The sequence below is a fragment of the Mastigoproctus giganteus genome, chromosome 3, assembly GCF_048544385.1.
Source record: "Mastigoproctus giganteus isolate SK-2022 chromosome 3, ASM4854438v1, whole genome shotgun sequence".
In the NCBI taxonomy this organism is placed as follows: Eukaryota; Metazoa; Arthropoda; class Arachnida; order Uropygi; family Thelyphonidae; genus Mastigoproctus; species Mastigoproctus giganteus.
Window position 1 is genome coordinate 162,074,831 of NC_143577.1, and position 18,706 is coordinate 162,093,536.

Sequence of the window (18,706 nt, forward strand, 5' to 3'; positions counted from 1 at the left end):
GAAATGCGAGTAAAAAAAAATCTACAACCACTGTATAAGACGCACCCAGTTTTTAAGACCCCAAATTTTTCGAAAAAAGGTGCATCTTATACAGGGGGAAATATGGTAATTATAGACCTGTGAGTTTAACTTCTGTTCCAGGAAAATTAATGGAAGCACTGGTTAAAGAAGCACTGCAGGATCATCTAGACAAGACTTCAGATATAGCTCGGACACAACATGGTTTTGTTAAGGGGAAGTCTTGCCTGACCAATTTTATTGGATACTGTGATGCAGGCACAAAAGAACTGGATGCAGGGAATAACTTTGATATTATATATTTGGATCTTAGAAAAGCTTTTGATAATGTTGCACATCGAAGACCGCTGCATAAATTGGAGCAGTGTGGCATTGGAGGCAAATTGCTGCTATGGATAAAGGGATGGTTGATGGTTGAGCTGAAGACAGAGAGTGGTAATCAATGGACACTGTTCATCGTGGACTAATGTTATTAGTGGAGTCCCTCAGGGTTCAGTGTTGGGTCCATTATTGTTTTCTGAATTTATAAATGATATTGATGATGGTATATTAAGCTTATGTCTGAGTTTGCAGATGATACAAAGGTTGGCAGGGTTGTTAAGGACACTACTGATGCTATGCTGCTGCAACAGGATCTGGAAAGGTTGAGCAGATGGGCTGAGAGGTGGCAAATGAAGTTTAACATTGACAAATGTAAAGAACTACATATGGGAAGCAGCAACCCCAGAGTGATGTATCAACTCTGTGGTACTACACTGACAGTGGTAGAGAACGAAAAGGACCTGGGGGTAATTGTGCAGGCAGATATGAAGTTCTCTGAGCAATGCAGACGGGCTGCAAGAGTAGCTCATGGTGTCTTGTCAATGATATACAGGAATTTTTCTAGCAGGGATAAGGAGGTGATTATTCCCTTGTATAAGGCAATGGTCAGGCCACACCTTGAGTACTGTATACAGGTCTGGAGGCCTCATTTCAAGAAGGATGCAGAGCTGCTGGAATGAGTACAGAGAAGGACAAGATTAGTGAATAGAACAAAGGGCTGCTCTTACAAAGAAAGGCTTAAGTTTTGCAAATTACAGTGTCTGGAGACTAGGAACCGGCGAGGTGATCTGATAGAGGTGTATAAAGCCTTGAATAGTTTGAGCATGCTCAATGCCGATGGGATTCTTCCTCTTGCTCAGAATAATTACCTGAGAGGGCATAAATTCAGATTGAGGAAAGACAGATGTAGGATAGATGTGCGGAAATTTGCCTTTAGCCAGCGGGTAGTTGGTTGGTGGAACAGACTTCCATCCCTTTTTGTGGAAGTTGATAGCCTAAATAAATTTAAGGCTCAGCTGGACAGGTATTTCGAACGAACGGAGGGTTGAAATGGAAGTGGGGGTTTTTTTTTGGCTGATGCTGCATAAGCTTGCTTTCTTGCATCATCTGCCTCTACTAATGCTAATGCTAATTTCCAATCAAAAAGATGATCAGCAAGGGATTGTCACAACTTTCTGAGAATGGAATATAACAGACATAGGTACAAAATTATATATTTTTCAATGTATTCACCCTAAAGTTCAATATACTTATTGTATTTAATCTGCAGAGTTTAATCCTTCAAAAAAAATTTAGGTTGGGCATCAAACCAGGTTTCCACTGCTGCTTTTAGTTCTTCATGATCTTTAAAATGAGTTCTGTAAAAACGAGATGACATTTCTGAACAAATAAATAGTCACTTGTAGCCAGATCTGAACTATGATCAATTTTTAAAGTGCACATTATGAATTTTAGCCTAGGCAACCTGGGGGTTGTACATAGATGCATTGGGGTTGAAAAGCAAAACCCAATGAACCAGTTTTCCTTGTCTTTTTCCCAAATTGCAACTTTTAATTTTGGCATAAGGCTGGCATACTATTCCCCTGTTATTGTGGTTTTAGGTGCAAGGTAATCAATTAACAACAGTCCTTTTGTGCTCCCGAAAACTGAGGCTAATACTTTTCCAGCTGATGGTTGGATCTAAACCTTTTCATGGTTGGAGAAAAACCTTTATGCTTCCACTACAATTTAGAGTCAGAGTCTTAAAAATGTAGTCAGATTTCGTTACCAGTCACCAAATGGGATATAAATCTAACTGGATTAGCAAGAATTCATTTTAAATTCTCTTTTAATGACTCCACCTGCAGATGTTTGTCATGAATGGAAGGATTTCTAAGGAAAGATTCATAGGAAATGTTAAGTTACTTTAAAGTGTCTGAACTTTTTCAAGTTCAGACACTTTAATTTATCTGTTTACTAAAATTTTTATTTCAACAATCACAAATATTTAAGAATTAGCTGTTTCAGATGGCCAACCACACCTTGGATCATCCTCAATTGACTCCCATCCTCTTTAAACTCTGCTAACCATCTTTCAACAGTAGCATAACCATTATATTTTCCAAAATACTCCAGTCACCCATTCACAGATTTCTTTAGCAATTCTGCCCTATTTGGTCAAAACTTTGATTACTGAATGATGCTCAATTTCCTGGATTCTTCTTCAATCTACCAACACAAAAATTTTAAATTTTAGAAACTACATAAAATATTGACATATTTTTTTCATGTTATTTTATAGGACATTAAGCTTTCAATATAACCTATTTTTATAATTTATTATTAGCATTAGCATTAGAAGAGGTATAAGATTCAAGAAAGAAAACATATACAGCAAATTCAGCATCATTCAGTAATCAACGTAATCAAAAAAAAAAAAAAACCCTTCCCATTTCCCCCATCCATTTAATCCAAATGTTTGTCTAATTCTGCTTTGAAGTTATTTAAGCTGTCAACTTCCACGATGACAGATGGAAGTTTGATCCAGCAGTCAACCACCGGCTCGGTAAAGGCAAATTTATACACATCATTCTACAACTGTCTTTCCTCAATTTGAATTTATGTCCCCTCAGGGGAGTAACCTGGGCAAGAGGCAGAATCGCATCAGCATTGAGCTTGCTCACACCATTCAAGGCTTTATACACCTCAAACAGATCACCTCGCAGATGCCTGGTCTCCAGACACTACAATTTGCAGAACTTTAGCCTTCCTTCACAAGAGGAACACTTTGTTCCATCCACCAATCTAGATGCCCTTCTCTGCACTCGTTCCAGCACCTCTATATCCTTCCTAAAATGAGGCCTCCAGACCTGTATGCAGTACTCAGTGTCCTGACCTTTGTCTTATACAAGGGAATAATCATCTCCATATCCCTGCTAGCAAAATTCCTGTATATCATTGACAAGATCCCATGACCTACTCTGGCCTCCTGTCTACACTGCTCAGAAAACTTCATATCTGACTGCACAATTACCCCCAGGTCTCTTTCATTCTCCACTACCCTGAGGTTAACACACCAGGTTGGTACATTTTTCTGGGGTTACTGCTACCCATATGTGTTACTTTGCATTTGTCAATGCTAAACTTCGGTTACCACTTCTCAGCCCATCTGGCAAACGTTTCCAGATCCTGTTGCAGCAGCATACTCTCATTACTGTTATTAATAATCCTGCCAACCTTTGTACCATCTGCAAACATCTCAGCCCATCTGGCAAACTTGAAGGTATATATCAAGCTTAATTTGACATTAAGCTTGATATATACCTTCATCAATATCACTGATAAATATACAAAACAACAATGGGCCCAACACCGAACCCTGGGGAACTTCACTAATAAGTACAGGTCACTGTTGAAAAAGAGCCATGAATTACGGTTGAATTTGAAAGTGTCTGCAATTCTGCCCAGACACGATAGAAGGGAGTATATGATGAGAGCCCTGTCGATCAATTCGGCCCTGGAAAGATTGTGCAAGGCTCAAGGGGTAGAATTTTTTTCAGCCTGGTCTGTACTTGTCAACAGGAAAGACTGCTTCTACAGGGATGGGATACACTTAAATAGAAAGGATGCAAGAATGTTTGCTGATGCTATCGAGGCAGTGTTAGGTGGGTCGGAAAACTGCTAGATTGGGGTGGATACAAGGACTAATAGATTAACAGTAGCCACTGGCAGAGGTGAAAGTGATTCTTGCACTGCTTCTATTGGAATGAGCCACAGCCTGGAAAATAAGATGCAGGATATTTCAGAGACTGCTGGGAATCATTGGGGTACAAATAAACACATGGGTTGTGTTAGGAAAGCTAAGAAAAAGAACAGGTGCATGTATACTTGCGTGTACACCAATGCTAGGAGTTTAGTAAATAAATTTGATGAAGTTGAGGTTTTGCTCAAAACATCAAAGGCAGATATTATGGGGATTTCAGAGACGTGGTGTCACACAGATATAAGGAATGAAGAACTGGAATTTGGGGAGTACAATGTCTACAGAAAGGATAGACAGGATAGGAAGGGAGGAGGGGTTATGCTATTAGTTAAGAAATACATAAAATCCAAGGAAGTGAAGCCAGTCGACATTGCTGGACAGTATGTGTCGAGTCAGTTTGGTGTGACATAAGCATTGCGAGATCAAAATTGAGAGTAGGAGTGTGCTATAGTCCTAATGACTCTGATGAGTATAATAAGAAACTGTACAGGGAAATAGAGTGGGCCAGTAAATCAGAGAGTCTTATAATGGAGGATTTTAATTTCCCAGATATTGACTGGAATTTGTGGGTTGGTCACTCACACACTAGCAAGGCTTTTGTGGATTTATTGGATAATTGTTTTCTACATCAGCATGTTCGGGAAGCAACTAGAGGGAGTAATACTCTTGATTTGATTATCAGTAGTGATTCTTCATGCATTAAGAATCTGCAGGTAAATGAACCACTAGGTAGCAGTGATCACAGTGTGCTGAAGTGGGATTTACTCAAAGCGGTAACTACCATTAGGGGTAAAGGGAAGGGTTATTGCTTTCGTAAAGGCGACTACAATGGACTGAGACAGTATTTAAATTCTATACAGTGAGACCAACTGATGATGTTATAAACAGCAAACTCAAAATGTGAAGCATTCAAAGAACTTATCTTGGAAGCTACTAGGCTTTACATACCAACTAAGAAATATTGTTCAAGGGTTTAGGCCTAAGTGGATGTCAGATGAACTAATGAGACATATGGCAGAGAAGAAAAATGCATGGGATACATACAAATTAACACGTGACACAGAAGCCTATGATAGATACAAGTTGATCTGTAACCAAGTTACAAAAGAGGTTAGGCAGGCGAAGGCAGATTACGAGAAATCTTTGGCAAGGGATGCAAAGAAAAACAGCAAAGAGTTCTTTACTTATGTAAACTCTAGAAAAAAGGGGATGAATCAGATTGGTCCACTTGATATCGATGGGTCAACTGTTGATGATCCTGCTCAGGTAGCTAACAAACTAAATGAATATTTTGCATTGACATTCACACATGAGGATTCAGCGAGGGGAATGCCAGAGGTGTATTCAACTCTGGCAGTAAGCTAGAGAATCTTGTAATAACTGAGAGTAAAGTGGAGGAGAAATTGTTGAAGATAAATACAAGAAAGGCACCTGGGGTGAATGGGATCTATCCAGTTATATTAAAGGAGGCAGCAAAGGAAGTAAGCAAACCCTTAGCCATAATTATGAGAGCTTCCTTCACTCAGGGGAAGTACCCATGGACTGGAGATGTGCAAATGTGACCCCAATTCACAAAAGGCGACAAGTAATTATAGACCTGTTAGTTTAACTTCTGTTCCCAGAAAATTAATGGAGGCATTGGTTAAAGAAGCACTGCAGGATTATCTAGACAAGACTTCAGTTATAGCTCAATCACAGCATGGTTTTGTTAAGGGGAAGTCTTGCCTGAACAATTTGATTGGATACTATGATGCAATCACAAAAGAATTGGATGCAGGGAATAACTTTGATATTACATACTTGGATCTTAGAAAGGCTTTTGATACTGTTGCACATGGAAGACTGCTGCACAAATTGGAGCAGTGTGGCATTGGAGGAAAATTGCTGCTATGGATAAAGGGGTGGTTGAGGGGGAGAAGACAGAGAGTGGTAATCAATGGACACTGCTCATCATGGACTAATGTTATTAGTGGAGTCCCTCAGGGTTCAGTATTGGGTCCATTGTTGTTTTCTGTATTTATAAATGATATTGATGATGGTATATCAAGCTTAATGTCCAAGTTTGCAGACGATACGAAGGTTGGCAGGGTTGTCAAGGACACTACTGACACTATGCTACTGCAACAGGATCTGGAAAGGTTGAGCAGATGGGCTGAGAGGTGGCAAATGAAGTTTAACATTGACAAATGAAAAGTACTACATATGGGAAACAGCAACCCCAGAGCAACGTATCAACTCTGTGGTACTACACTGACAGTGGCAGAGAATGAAAGGGACCTGGGGGTGATTGTGCAGGCAGATATGAAGTTTTTTGAGCAGTGCAGACAGGCTGCAAGAGTAGCTCATGGTTTGGTTTTTTTTTTAGGAGCATTAGCAACTAAGGCCATATTGCTCCGGTGCGGTGGTCATTCCCTGACCTTTCCGCATCCTCCGTATTTGGTGGTGACGGGCTCGAACCCCGGTCTAATCAAGAAGCGTGTGCTACGCACTGCTGCTCCTTCCCACCTGGCTACGGAGGCGCCGCAGCTCATGGTGTATTGTCGATGATATATAGGAATTTTTCTAGCAGGGATAAGGAGGTGATTATTCCCTTGTATAAGGCAATGGTCAGGCCACACCTAGAGTACTGTATACATGTCTGGAGGCCTCATTTCAAGAAGGATGCAGAGATGCTGGAATGAGTACAGAAAAGGGCAACAAGATTAGTGAATGGAACAAAGGGGTGCTCTTATGAACAAAGGCTTAAGTTTTGCAAATTACAGTGTCTGGAGACTAGGCACCAGTGAGGTGATCTGATAGAGGTGTATAAAGCCTTGAATGGTTTGAGCATGCTCAGTGCTGATGGGATTCTTCCTCTTGCTCAGAATAATCACCTGAGAGGGCATAAATTCAAATTGAGGAAGGACAGATGTAGGATAGACGTGAGGAAATTTGCCTTTAGCCAACGGGTGGTTGGTTGGTGGAACAGACTTCCATCCCTTGTCGTGGAAGTTGATAGCCTAAATAAGTTTAAGGCTCAGCTGGACAGGTATTTCGAACGAACAGAGGGGTGAAGTGGAAGTGGTTATTTTTTATTTATTTATTTATTTTTTTTTTTGGCTGATGCTGCATAAGCTTTCTTTCTTGCATCAAATGCCTCTAATAATGCTAATGCTAAAGATTTGTCCACGAAGAGCAGTTTTGTCCACATAGAGTGGTAATCCATTGATTACCACTCTCTGTCGTATTCCACTCAACCATCCCTTTATCCATTGTAGCAACTTAACCTTAATGCCATACCTCTCCAATTTGCATAGCAGTCTTTCATGTGCAACAGTATCAAAAGCTTTTCTGAAATCCAAGTATATGATATCAAAATTATTTTTGGCATTGAGTTCCTTTGTGACCACATCAGAGTATCCAATCAAATTGGTCACACAAGACTTCGCTTTAACAAACCTATGCTGTGTCTTAACCATTACTTCCATCTTGTCCAGATGATCCTACAATGCCGACCGGGCTAGCCGGGTGGATAAAGTGCCTGCCTGGCAACCCAAAGGTCGCGGGTTCGAATCCTGCCTCGGGCTTGGATCAAAGTACTGCAAAAACCTTGGGAGGTGCATTATGGCCACAGAAGCTGATGCGCCAATAACTATCAAAAAAAAAAAAAAAAAAAAAAAAAAAAGATCCTACAATGCTTCTTTAACCAGTTATTCCATTATTTTCCCCAGAACACAAGTTAAACTTACAGGTCTGTAGTTACTTGTGTCACCTTTTGAACCCCCTTTGTGAATTGGTGATACACTTGCACACCAGTTCATGGGGAACTCCCCTGAGTCCAAGGAAGCTCTGATAATTAAGGCTAAGGTTTTGCTTACTTCCTTTGCTGCCTCTTTTAATATAACTGGATAGACCCCATCCACCCCAGGTGTCTTCCTTATGTTTAACTTCAACAATTTCTCCTTCACTTTGCTCTCAATTACAAAATCACTTAGCTCCCTGTTGGAGTTTGACAAACTTCTGGCTCTCCCCTCATTGAATAGATGCAAAATACTCATTCAGTTTATCAGCTACCTGAGCATGATCATCAATAGTCAACCCATCTATGTTAAGTGATCCAATCTGATTCATCCCTTTCCTTCTAGAGTTTATATAAGTAAAGAACTCTTTGCTGTTTTTCTCTGAATCCTTTGCCAAAGATTTCTCATAATCTGCCTTTGCTTGACTAACCTCCTTTGTGACTTGATTACAGACTAGTTTATATCTGCCATAGGCCTCTGTGTCACCTGATACTTTATATGCATCCCATACATTCTTCTTCTCTGCCACAAGCCTCATTAATTCATCTGACATCTATTTAGGCCTAAACCTTGAACAGTATTTTTTAGTTGGAATGAAAAGCCTAGTAGCCTCCAAAATTAAGTCCCTGAAGGCTTCACATTTAGAATTCAATGTTGGTAACATCATCAGTTGATCCCACTGTACAGAATTAAAAAACTGTCTGAGACCACTGTAGTCACCTTTACGAAAGTAAAAGCCCTTCCCGTTAGCCTTGATGGTAGTTACATCTTTAAGTAATTCCCACATCAGTACATTGTGATCACTCTCGCCCACGGTTCCTTTATCTGAAAATTCTTAATGCATGAATAATCACTGTTGATAATCAGATCAAGAGTATTACTCCCTCTGGTTGCCTCTCGAACATGTTGCTGTAGAAAACAGTCATCCAATAAATCCATAAAAGTCTTGCTAGTGTGCGAGTGACCAATCCAAAAGTTCCAGTCAAAATCTGGAAAATTATAATCCACCATTATAAGACTCTGATTTACTGGCCCACTCTATTTCTCTGCACAGTTGTTCATTATACTCGTCAGATTCATTAGGCCTATATAACACACACCTAATCTCATTTTTCCTTTCCCAGTGCTTATTTCACACCAAACAGACTCAACCCTGCATTGTCCACCAACATAAATTGGATGCACTTCTTCAGATTTTATGTGTTTTTTAACTAACAGCATAACCCCTCCTTCCTTCCTGTACACATTGTACTCTCCAAATGCCAATCCTCCACTGCTTATATCTGTGTGACACCACGTCTCTGATATCCCAACAATATCTGCTTTTGATGTCTTGACTAGCACTTCAAGCTCATGAATTTTATTAACTATACTCCTAGCGTTGGTGTACATGCAAGTATACATGCACCTGTTCCTACTCTTAGTTACCCTAACACAGCCCATGTATTTAATTGTTCCACTATGACTCCCAGCAGTCCTGTAAATCTCCATTACCTTGCTTTTCAGGCTACTGATCATTCTAATAGAAGCAGTGCAAAGAATCACGTTTGCCTCTGCCTGTGGCCACTGTTAACCTTTTAGTCTGTGTTACCCCCACAAGTTAGCAGTTTTCTGACTCACCTAACACTGCCTCGATAGCATCAGCAAATATTCTTACCCCCTTTCTAATTAAGTGTATCCCATTCCTGTAGAAGCAGTCTCTCCTGTCAACAAGCACAGACCAGGCTGAAAAAAATTCTACCCCTTGAGCCTTGCACAATCTCTCCAGGGCTGAATTGATCAACAAGGCTCTCATCATATACTCCCTCCTATCATGTCTGGGCAGAATTGCAGACACTTTCACATTCAACCCTAACTCAAGACTTTTTTTCAACATTGACCTGTACTTGTTGAGTAAATATGCAGATCTCTTACTCTTAATGCCATTAGTTTCAACGTGTACCACATCACCTTTTGTGCCCTTAAAAGATGATATCTGCTCTATAACATCATCAACTTTTGCCACTGGCAGACATACCCTGGTCCTGTTCCACCTATCCTACTTGCATAGTATATTCCCCATCTCCCTGACAATAGAGTCACCAACAATAACTAGTTTGGACCAGAGCATTCTGCCTTATTATCTTAAATATTTATTACTTATTTTGTTAAATTCAAAAAATGTACTCTTAATTTATGTCTGTACATGTATAAACTCTAAGTTTTTTCTAAATGAAATAAAATAAATAATTTCTAATCTTTCCCCCTAACTCTGCTGCTAAACTTATTACTACAAATGTTTTTCTTATTCTTTTTTTTAAAACTCATATCCCTGAACTTTTTCATCTTTACTGTATAACTATATATTAACTCTAAACCCTTTCTCACCAGCAGTGTTAAATCCAGAGCGTTTGCACCAGAGGGGATGTAAACTTCGGGGGTACATGCAACTGGGGGAAGAATGTAAACTTTGTTGAGGTACCTGTAGTATATGTGTATATTTTTTATTATTATTTAATATTTACAAGATATGTATATGTTACAAACAAATTTGTATATGTATTATTATTTTTTAATCTGTATATTTATATTTATGCATAAATATAAATATACAGATTATGCATATTTATGAATGTTATAATAAGAGAATATGAGAAAACAAAATAGGAAACAAAAGGAAATATTTATTATTTAACATCTAAATACTAATAGTCAGTTCAAAAAACCACATTACTGACAATAATCACAGTTTAATAACATGAAAATCGCCATTTAAAATTTGAAAAAAAATCATACAAATCATAATCAAACTTGCAAGTACTGTATTGTAATAATCTTATTCTTCTTTGCATGTGTATCAATCACTTAATCTATTAATTTTTCCAATAATGGGCCGTTTAAGCTTATCTTCATGCAATCTTGCAATATTACACTATAGATGCATATACAGTCGATTCCGGTTATTTGGTACACATCGGGACTATTGCATTTTCGCCCGATTAAGCGGCTGCCTCAATTATCTGAAGTTTCACATAAATAGTTAAAAATACAATGGACCCCCGCTTTACAATTGGTTCTCTGCACAACCAAATCACATTACGATGGTCTCACCATAGTAAAGTACCATTCACTATACAATGTGTAGTAAGCGCCGGTCATTGTGATCACGTTTGTGAATTAAATTTTAATTCTATTACACAGCGATTCTAATTAGTGAAAATAGGAGGAATATTATCCATCACAGGCTATAAAAGTAAAGATATATTAAGCACAAATTTACCCTTTATTACCTTACCAATTAAAAAATTAAATGATACGTGAAAATCGGAAGAATATACGTGATAATCAGAATAATTAATATGTACTGTAATATGTACATACTAACTAGTTGGCATTTCTGTTCACTGACATTTGTGGGTGAGGGTTAAAATTTAAAACAGTAAAAGGATAAGCAATCAATAACAAAGAACAAGGCACACTCAAATTGCAAGTAACATGATACACGCAAGTGAGAATAGAGTAACAAGTTACAAGGCTTTAAAAATAGGAATGAAGAGAAGATTCTGAAAATTAATTTTTTTTATATGCCTAAAGATTTCATGGAAGTGTAAACACATTTCACCATAATAACTCACAGAATTTCAGCTGTTGGTATTATCGAAAATTCAATAAGATTGAGTTTACTATACGTTTATGATAGACTGCACTAACAGAAAAGCACAAAAAACAGGTGAATGCTAATTGTTTTTACTATTTTATGGTTGTGACCTCCAGAAATCCGACCAAACCACGTGGTATGGTCGGAGACAATCGTAGGGTAATCTCCAGTGCTGAGGTCTCCTTCCCCAATTAAGCGAAGTAAACCATGGCTATTTTCTTGATTGGGTTCTGATTTTTAAGATTTGCCCCAAATGAACGGTGCCCCGATTAACTGGTGGCCCAAATAACCGGAATCCACTGTATAATAAAAAGGCTATAAAATGTATTGTTTATAGGCTGCGAACAAACAGTCTTGTTTGCGTCATACAAAGGAAGAATTAGCCACAAGCAGACTCTTGTTGTGAAAAAAAAACAAATAAAGGGAATATGAAAACCATAAAGCTTGTTGTTTGGTTTTTAGGAGCATTAGCAACAAAGGCCATATTGCTCCGGGATATGCGGTGGTCATTCCCTGATCTTTCCGCATCCTCCGTATTTGGTGGTGACGGGCTCGAACCCCAGTCTAATCAAGAAGCGTGTGCTACGCACTACTGCTCCTTCCCATCTGGCTACGGAGGCGCCACCATAAAGCAAAACTGCCAACAACTGAATTAATGGCTGCAGTAGAAAGCCGTGGGACACTTTATAATTACAATAGCATCTGTAAGGAACCAATTCAGGCAAACTTATTCGTGGCCTGCGATCTTGTTTGCGATATACAAACGAAGAATTAGTCGCAAGTAGACCATTTGTGTGAAACACTATCAAGAGATGGTTTATGTGAAAATAAAAGGAACCTGAAAACCATAAATCGAAAATGTGGACACTTGAAATAGTGGCTTTTAGTTACAATTTGTGCAGCCTGAAATATTGCCCATTTAATTATTTTGAAAATTTTGTGTCTTTTGAATTTTAGTGATTTTTTTCCGCCATGTACCACCTAATAAATATCACACTTAGTTTATGTAATTTTTTTTGTTTTGTTTATTTGACATAAATTTATTGAATTCGTGTTTTATAAAATAAAAATTACTATTTTTCAGCGGGGGAATTTTTTTTTCCACCGGGGCATCGGGGGTGAACTCACCACAGTAACCTCCCCCTGGATTCAATACTGCTCACCAGCATTTTGGTCTGTGATGCTTCGGTGTGTTGGCATTTTGGTCTACAGCATTTTCACTGTGGTGTTTTGACATGCAATGGCTGAACTGTGCTTACCTTGCCTTAAAGTCTATTCAAATTTATAATTTTAATGTTATTCATCATTAAAATGAGTTTAAAAAAAATCTATTATTTAGATCACTTTTTTTCAGGTTTATAAGCACATATCAAATGAAATTTTGTGTCACACAGGCATTCTGTGTGTTATCAGACACTCAATCTAAAACACTGATAGATCCAATATCTTTCTATTTCAGAACATTTAGGAGAAGTCCGGTTGGCCTGCCTCCCTAAAATCCACTCATGTACACCTTCTCAATGGTAAGCCCTATTACGTCACTTAGGTGGCAACGAACGCATAGAGTGGTTCTCTTCAAGAAGCCTGGTCAGCGTGAAGAGGAAAAGACCAAACCCTCCAACACATGACAGCACAACAAAACAAATGGCCCTCAGTCCACAGCAGCTTTCACTCCCCCTCTTACGGCAGCGAGAGGATCAGAGTGGAAGCAGAGGGTGCTAAGAATCTCTGGGTACGACCAGGCTGCCATGCACGGAAACTGAACTTGGCCTATTAAAACGTAAGAGCCCTCATCGGTGACAGCAGGATATTAGAGCTGGAAAAGGAATTAGAAAATGTAAATAGGAATATCATCGGTTTGGCTGAAACAAGAAGAAATGAATCACTTATAAGTTTATCAAGTGGAAATCTGCTGTACACCAATGGAAACAGTGAAAGGAGTGAAGGTGGAGTTGGCTTTCTGGTCCATAAAGATAAAAAAATAACATTTTGGAATTCAAAAGTACATCACCAAGGGTGTCAAGACTACTACTCAGGATTTCTAAGAGGTATAAGCTAAAGGCTATGATGATTTATGCACCAACATCGAGCCACGATGATGAAGAGGTTGAAGAAATGTACACCGAAATTGAGTCTTCTAGATGAACAGAAAACTCACTATACTATCATTATGGGGGACTTCAAGGTTAAGGTTGGAAAGAGACAAAACAGTGCAGAAATTGGAATTATAGGAAATTTTGGAATTGGTGAAAGAAATGAAAGAGGTGAAAGACTTGTGGAATTTGCAGAATCTACAGAAATGTCAGTAATAAACACTTTTTTCAAGAAAAGGGTGAACAGAACATGGATATGGAAGAGCCCAAATGGATTAACAACTAATGAAATCGACTTCATCCTCACTAACAGAAGGTATATCGTGAATGATGTTACTATCCTGAACAAGGTAAATGTTTGAAGTGATCACAAAATGATATAGATGTAAGAAAAGAAAGGAAAAAACTGACTCGAGTAAATAATACAAAAGGTCTTTGAGATAATAGAAGAGGAGAAAAAGCAGTATGTACTGGAACTTAAGAACAGGTTTGAGCTTCTGCAGACTGTTCAGGACCAAGATATTGATGAGGAATATTACAATTTTCTGAAAGTAGCCCAAGAAACCTATAGGTAAAAATAAATCCAAAGAAGAAAAAAATCAGTCAAGGAACACTTGTCATGATGAACCGTAGATGACAAATGAAGAACAAAAAAAACAATGACAGGGAGAAAACTGAGTATACTGAGTTATGCAAAGCCATTAGAAAGAGACTCAGAGAGGATATAAGAAAATTTAACACAAGAAAAGTAGAACAAGCATTAAGGGAAAACAAAGGATTTAATTCAGCAGTAATGAGCAGTAATACAAAAAGACAAATGATACTGAAACTGAAGAATAGCGATGGTGTACTTATGAATAGCAGAGAAGACATAATTCAAACAGCAGAAGACTACTATAAAGAGTTATACAAGGAGAGAGGGAATGATGCCAGCAGTGGGGAAGATGGATCGCAAATTAGTAACACATATGACATACCTGATATCCTTCCTAGGTAGAACATGCGTTGAAGAAAATGAAGAATCAGAAAGCTCCGGGGAAAAATGAAGTTACTATAGAGTTGTTAAAATTGGGAGGAAGAGACATGACACAAAAATTGGCAAGACTCTTCACAAAATACATTAGAAAAGGTATAAGGAGTGGAATAATGCAATCAAGCACCTAAGGAGTGGAATAATGCAATCATAGTTTTGCTGCATAAGAAAGGAGATAAATCAGAAATTGGAAATTATAGACCAATTAGCTTGTTATCCCATATCTACAAGTTGTTCACAAGGGTCATTACTAACAGATTAGAAAGATTACTTGATGAGAATCAACCGAAAGAGCAAGCTGGCTTTAGGACAGGATTCTCAACTATGGATCACCTTCACGTAATGTCACAGCTAATGGAGAAGGCAAACGAATATAAAACACCATTATGTCTGGCATTTGTGGATTATGAAAAGGCATTTGACATACAGCATAAGACAATGTTTTGGGCACTGGAAAGACAAGGCATAGATACCCCATATATTATGATTTTGAAGAAAATATATGAGAATGCTACCTCCTTTATTAGACTAGAGAAACATAGTAATAAATTTAAAATTGAGGAAGGAGTTTGACAAGGAGACACAATAACTCCGAAGTTGTTTACTGCTTCCCTTGAGGAATCTTTCAGATTAGACTGGTCGCAGAAAGGAGTCAATGCGAATGGAGAGTACCTAAACCATTTATGATTTGCAGATGACATTGTGGTCATAAGCCACAATCCCAAAGAATTAGAGGAAAATCTGTATCAGTTATGCAGAGTTAGTAAGGATTTTGGACTAAAGATGAATATGGCTAAAATAAAAGTAATAATGAACAAGTATGCCATAGAAAGGGATATAATGATTGAAGGAGCAGTAATTGAAAAGGTGGAGTCATATACTTATCTGGGACACGCCATTAGCTGTAATAATGCTGTAATAAATGGATGGAAGTCAAGAGAAGAATAAATTTTGGATTGATAGAATTCGGGAAATATAGTCACATACTGAGGAGTAATATCCCAATTTGTCTGAAACATAAAATAATGAACCAATGTATTCTTACAATGTACTTTTTATTACAATGTGCCAATGTAATAAGAAGAGAAACACGTGGATTAGGCAGCAAACTCAAGTAAAGGACATTCTTATCAAAACTAAAGAACTAAAATAGTCATGGGCAGGACACATAGCTTGAAGACATGATGACAGATGGACTAAGAAAATAACAGAATGGTACCCAAGAGGAGCTAAGAGAAAACCTGGAAGACAACAACAGAGATGGACAGATGAAATTCATGAGTTTGTGGGTAGTAATTGGATGGCCATTGCACAAAACAGAAGGAAACTGGAAAGTTGCTGGAGAGGCCTTCATCCTGCAGTGGATTGAAAATGGCTGATGATGATGATCAAATGAAAGAAGATGAGAGCACCAAATCTACCCTACATTAGTCAATAAGAAAAAGCACTGTCATATACAGTGACAGAGAGATCAAGAAAAGATGCAAGTTTTGAATGCCTATTTATTTTATATATATTGCACTGTCACTGGTGCCATTAAATCCATAAGACTTCATCATTCAAGCAAAAACAAGATTAGTCAGGGGTGCAAAAGGATAGTCTTACCAAGAAAGATTAAATTTTTTTATTATATATATTTTTTTATTTATGATAGTGTCTGGAAACTATGCATCTGCAAGGTGACAACAATCCAATCAAAGTCTTAAATTAGGTTGAGGAGAATAAAAGCTGATGGCATCTTTACTTTCTTAGATGAAACACACAAGGAGATACAAATTTAAATTGGAAAAGGATAGCTAGAAATTTGCTTGTGTGTGTGTGTGTGTGTGTGTGTGTGTGTGTGTGTGTGTGTGTGTGTGTGTGTGTGTGTGTGTGTGTGTGTGTGTGTGTGTGTGTGTGTGTGTTAGCTGATGCTATACAAGACTGTTTCCTTTCATAACATTGCAAATACTAATATTTTTTCTTGAATAGTAAAATTCTGTGTGATCCTCGTGTAACCAAGGCCATTTACAGATATCAATTGAAGTTAAGAATCTCAACACAAAATAATCACAGGGATTCAGATACAGTGAATACGGTAGTTAATACCATCTGATCCCATATGGTTCATGATATCAATTAGAGATAACCCTATCATTAAATGTTCCTTCAGCAATTAAAAGATTTGCATTTACTTATACCACAATGTTGTGTTTGCACGCTTGTCCCATCTGGCTGGGAAAATATTTCTTTCGTTTTCACTCCCATGACCTGAAGAACTAGAATAAAGTGGTCTTGAAGGAGTTTAAGGCAGCATTTACCATAAAGTGCATCCTACAGAAAGACAGATTCAATTAATGAAAGTTCCAATTAACAGATCCAATTAATGAAAGTTCCAATTAACAGATCCAATTAATGAAAGTTCCAATTAACAGATCCAATTAATGAAAGTTCCAATTAATGATTCCAGTTAATGAAATTGTGAACCATAATGTACAATTTTCAGGATGTAAAGGCGTGTGAGAATTCTCACTGCTCTATACACCTTCATTGATCTTTTTATTAATGCAGCCCCTAAAGTGTAATGTTTCGTCAGTGAGCCACACATGAAGAACAGCTGTTGCACTAATTTCCAAATACTGACAAATGAATCAAAAAAGGGAAATTAGTTGGGGATAGTTACAAATGCATTTTATAGGGAAACAGTTCAAAGTCTTGTCAAACAATGCTTAAAGTGGATGTTTATCTTAAACTCAGCTGTTGCAACAATCATTTCACAGATTTTCTTGGGCTATGAATAATTACTTACTGTACATGGGCAATATTTTCTAGCATCCTTGGACTTCTTTATTATTATTATTTTTTATTATTACTAGCCATAGAGTGAAAGGAAGCCTGAGGCTTATGCTACACCAGCTAAAAAAAAATTTTCCGAGATACCCTGAGAGAGAGAGAGAGAGAGAGAGAGAGAGAGAGAGAGAGAGAGAGAGAAGTAGAAGGGAATCACCAAGAAAGAGAAGAATGATGATATCCAGCTCAAGACCTTGAGTGTGCCAAGCCCATACTCACCAGATGTGAGCCACACACTTCTTATTGTCTAACACAGAATCAGAGTTCTTCAAACTTCTTTACTAAACTCAAAATTGTTGGTATTTTTGAACTCTTCTCGAACAAAATCTCACTTTAAACTAACATGGCATTGCAACAAAACTGTTAGTTTATAAAACCTTTTCACACAAAAGAAAACACACTGCTCAGTTGTGCACGCCATCCTGCTTGCAGAATTTTCGGGTGCATTACTAACTGGTAAAGTAAAACTTATTGTCTTTCATTTAATGACACCAAACTTACCAATGCCAGCTCAAAAGCATTAAAAAATAAAATCATTCAAGCTGAGGCATCTTTCCTTGATGACACTGTATGTGATAAACTCAAATGTAAATTCCAAAAATCAGGTACCAATAATCAAAGCCTTTTTTTTTTTTCTTTTTCATTTTAGTTACTATCATAATACTAAAAACTGACTTGTTGATAAATAGCATTGTACTAAAAATTATTAGCACTTACTATCATAAGATCGAGGTCCTACGATGATTTTGAAATAGTATCTGTATCTGGTACCAAAACTATGGTATGAAGCACATCGCAGCTTATATTCAAAATTTTCTGGGAGTTCTGAGTCATGGTTATCAAAATTTTTAAATACAATTCCAACTACAGGAGCTTCAAAATGATGTATAAAAGACTTCACTGAATATGCTTCCATCTCTTCTTCTGCTCTCATTTCCATTATTTCTTTATTGAAAACAAAAAATATCTGCATTACAAACAAAATCAATTCTGTATGGTAATTTCGTAACATTCACACACGCACACATGGTTATATATTAAATTTTAACATACAGAGTAATTCAAAATTATACAAAAACATAGAATTTTAAAAGGCAATAAAGTGGCTACATAACACTGGCTGTTGCATGTCCTTTGTCCTCCCCCATCTGACACCAAGCATTCACTTCATGATGATGATCTAGGTCAACATACACAATTCTCCAAGTTGTACTGTCATAAAAAAAAGGTGACAGGAGAGTCTGAGAATGTAGT

At 37.7% G+C, this 18,706-nt stretch overlaps 1 protein-coding gene across 1 annotated transcript in view; it reads right to left on the reverse strand.

Moving 5' to 3' along the window:
• Window positions 1-18,386, reverse strand: part of LOC150088372 (phospholipid-transporting ATPase ABCA3-like) — an 81,309-nt gene extending 62,923 nt beyond the window's left edge. The window contains exon 1 of the mRNA XM_090370139.1: window positions 18,170-18,386. Within this exon, the coding sequence (XP_090226265.1) occupies window positions 18,170-18,386 (217 nt within the window). The remainder of the gene's footprint in view (window positions 1-18,169) is intronic.
• Window positions 18,387-18,706: the final 320 nt, after the last annotated feature.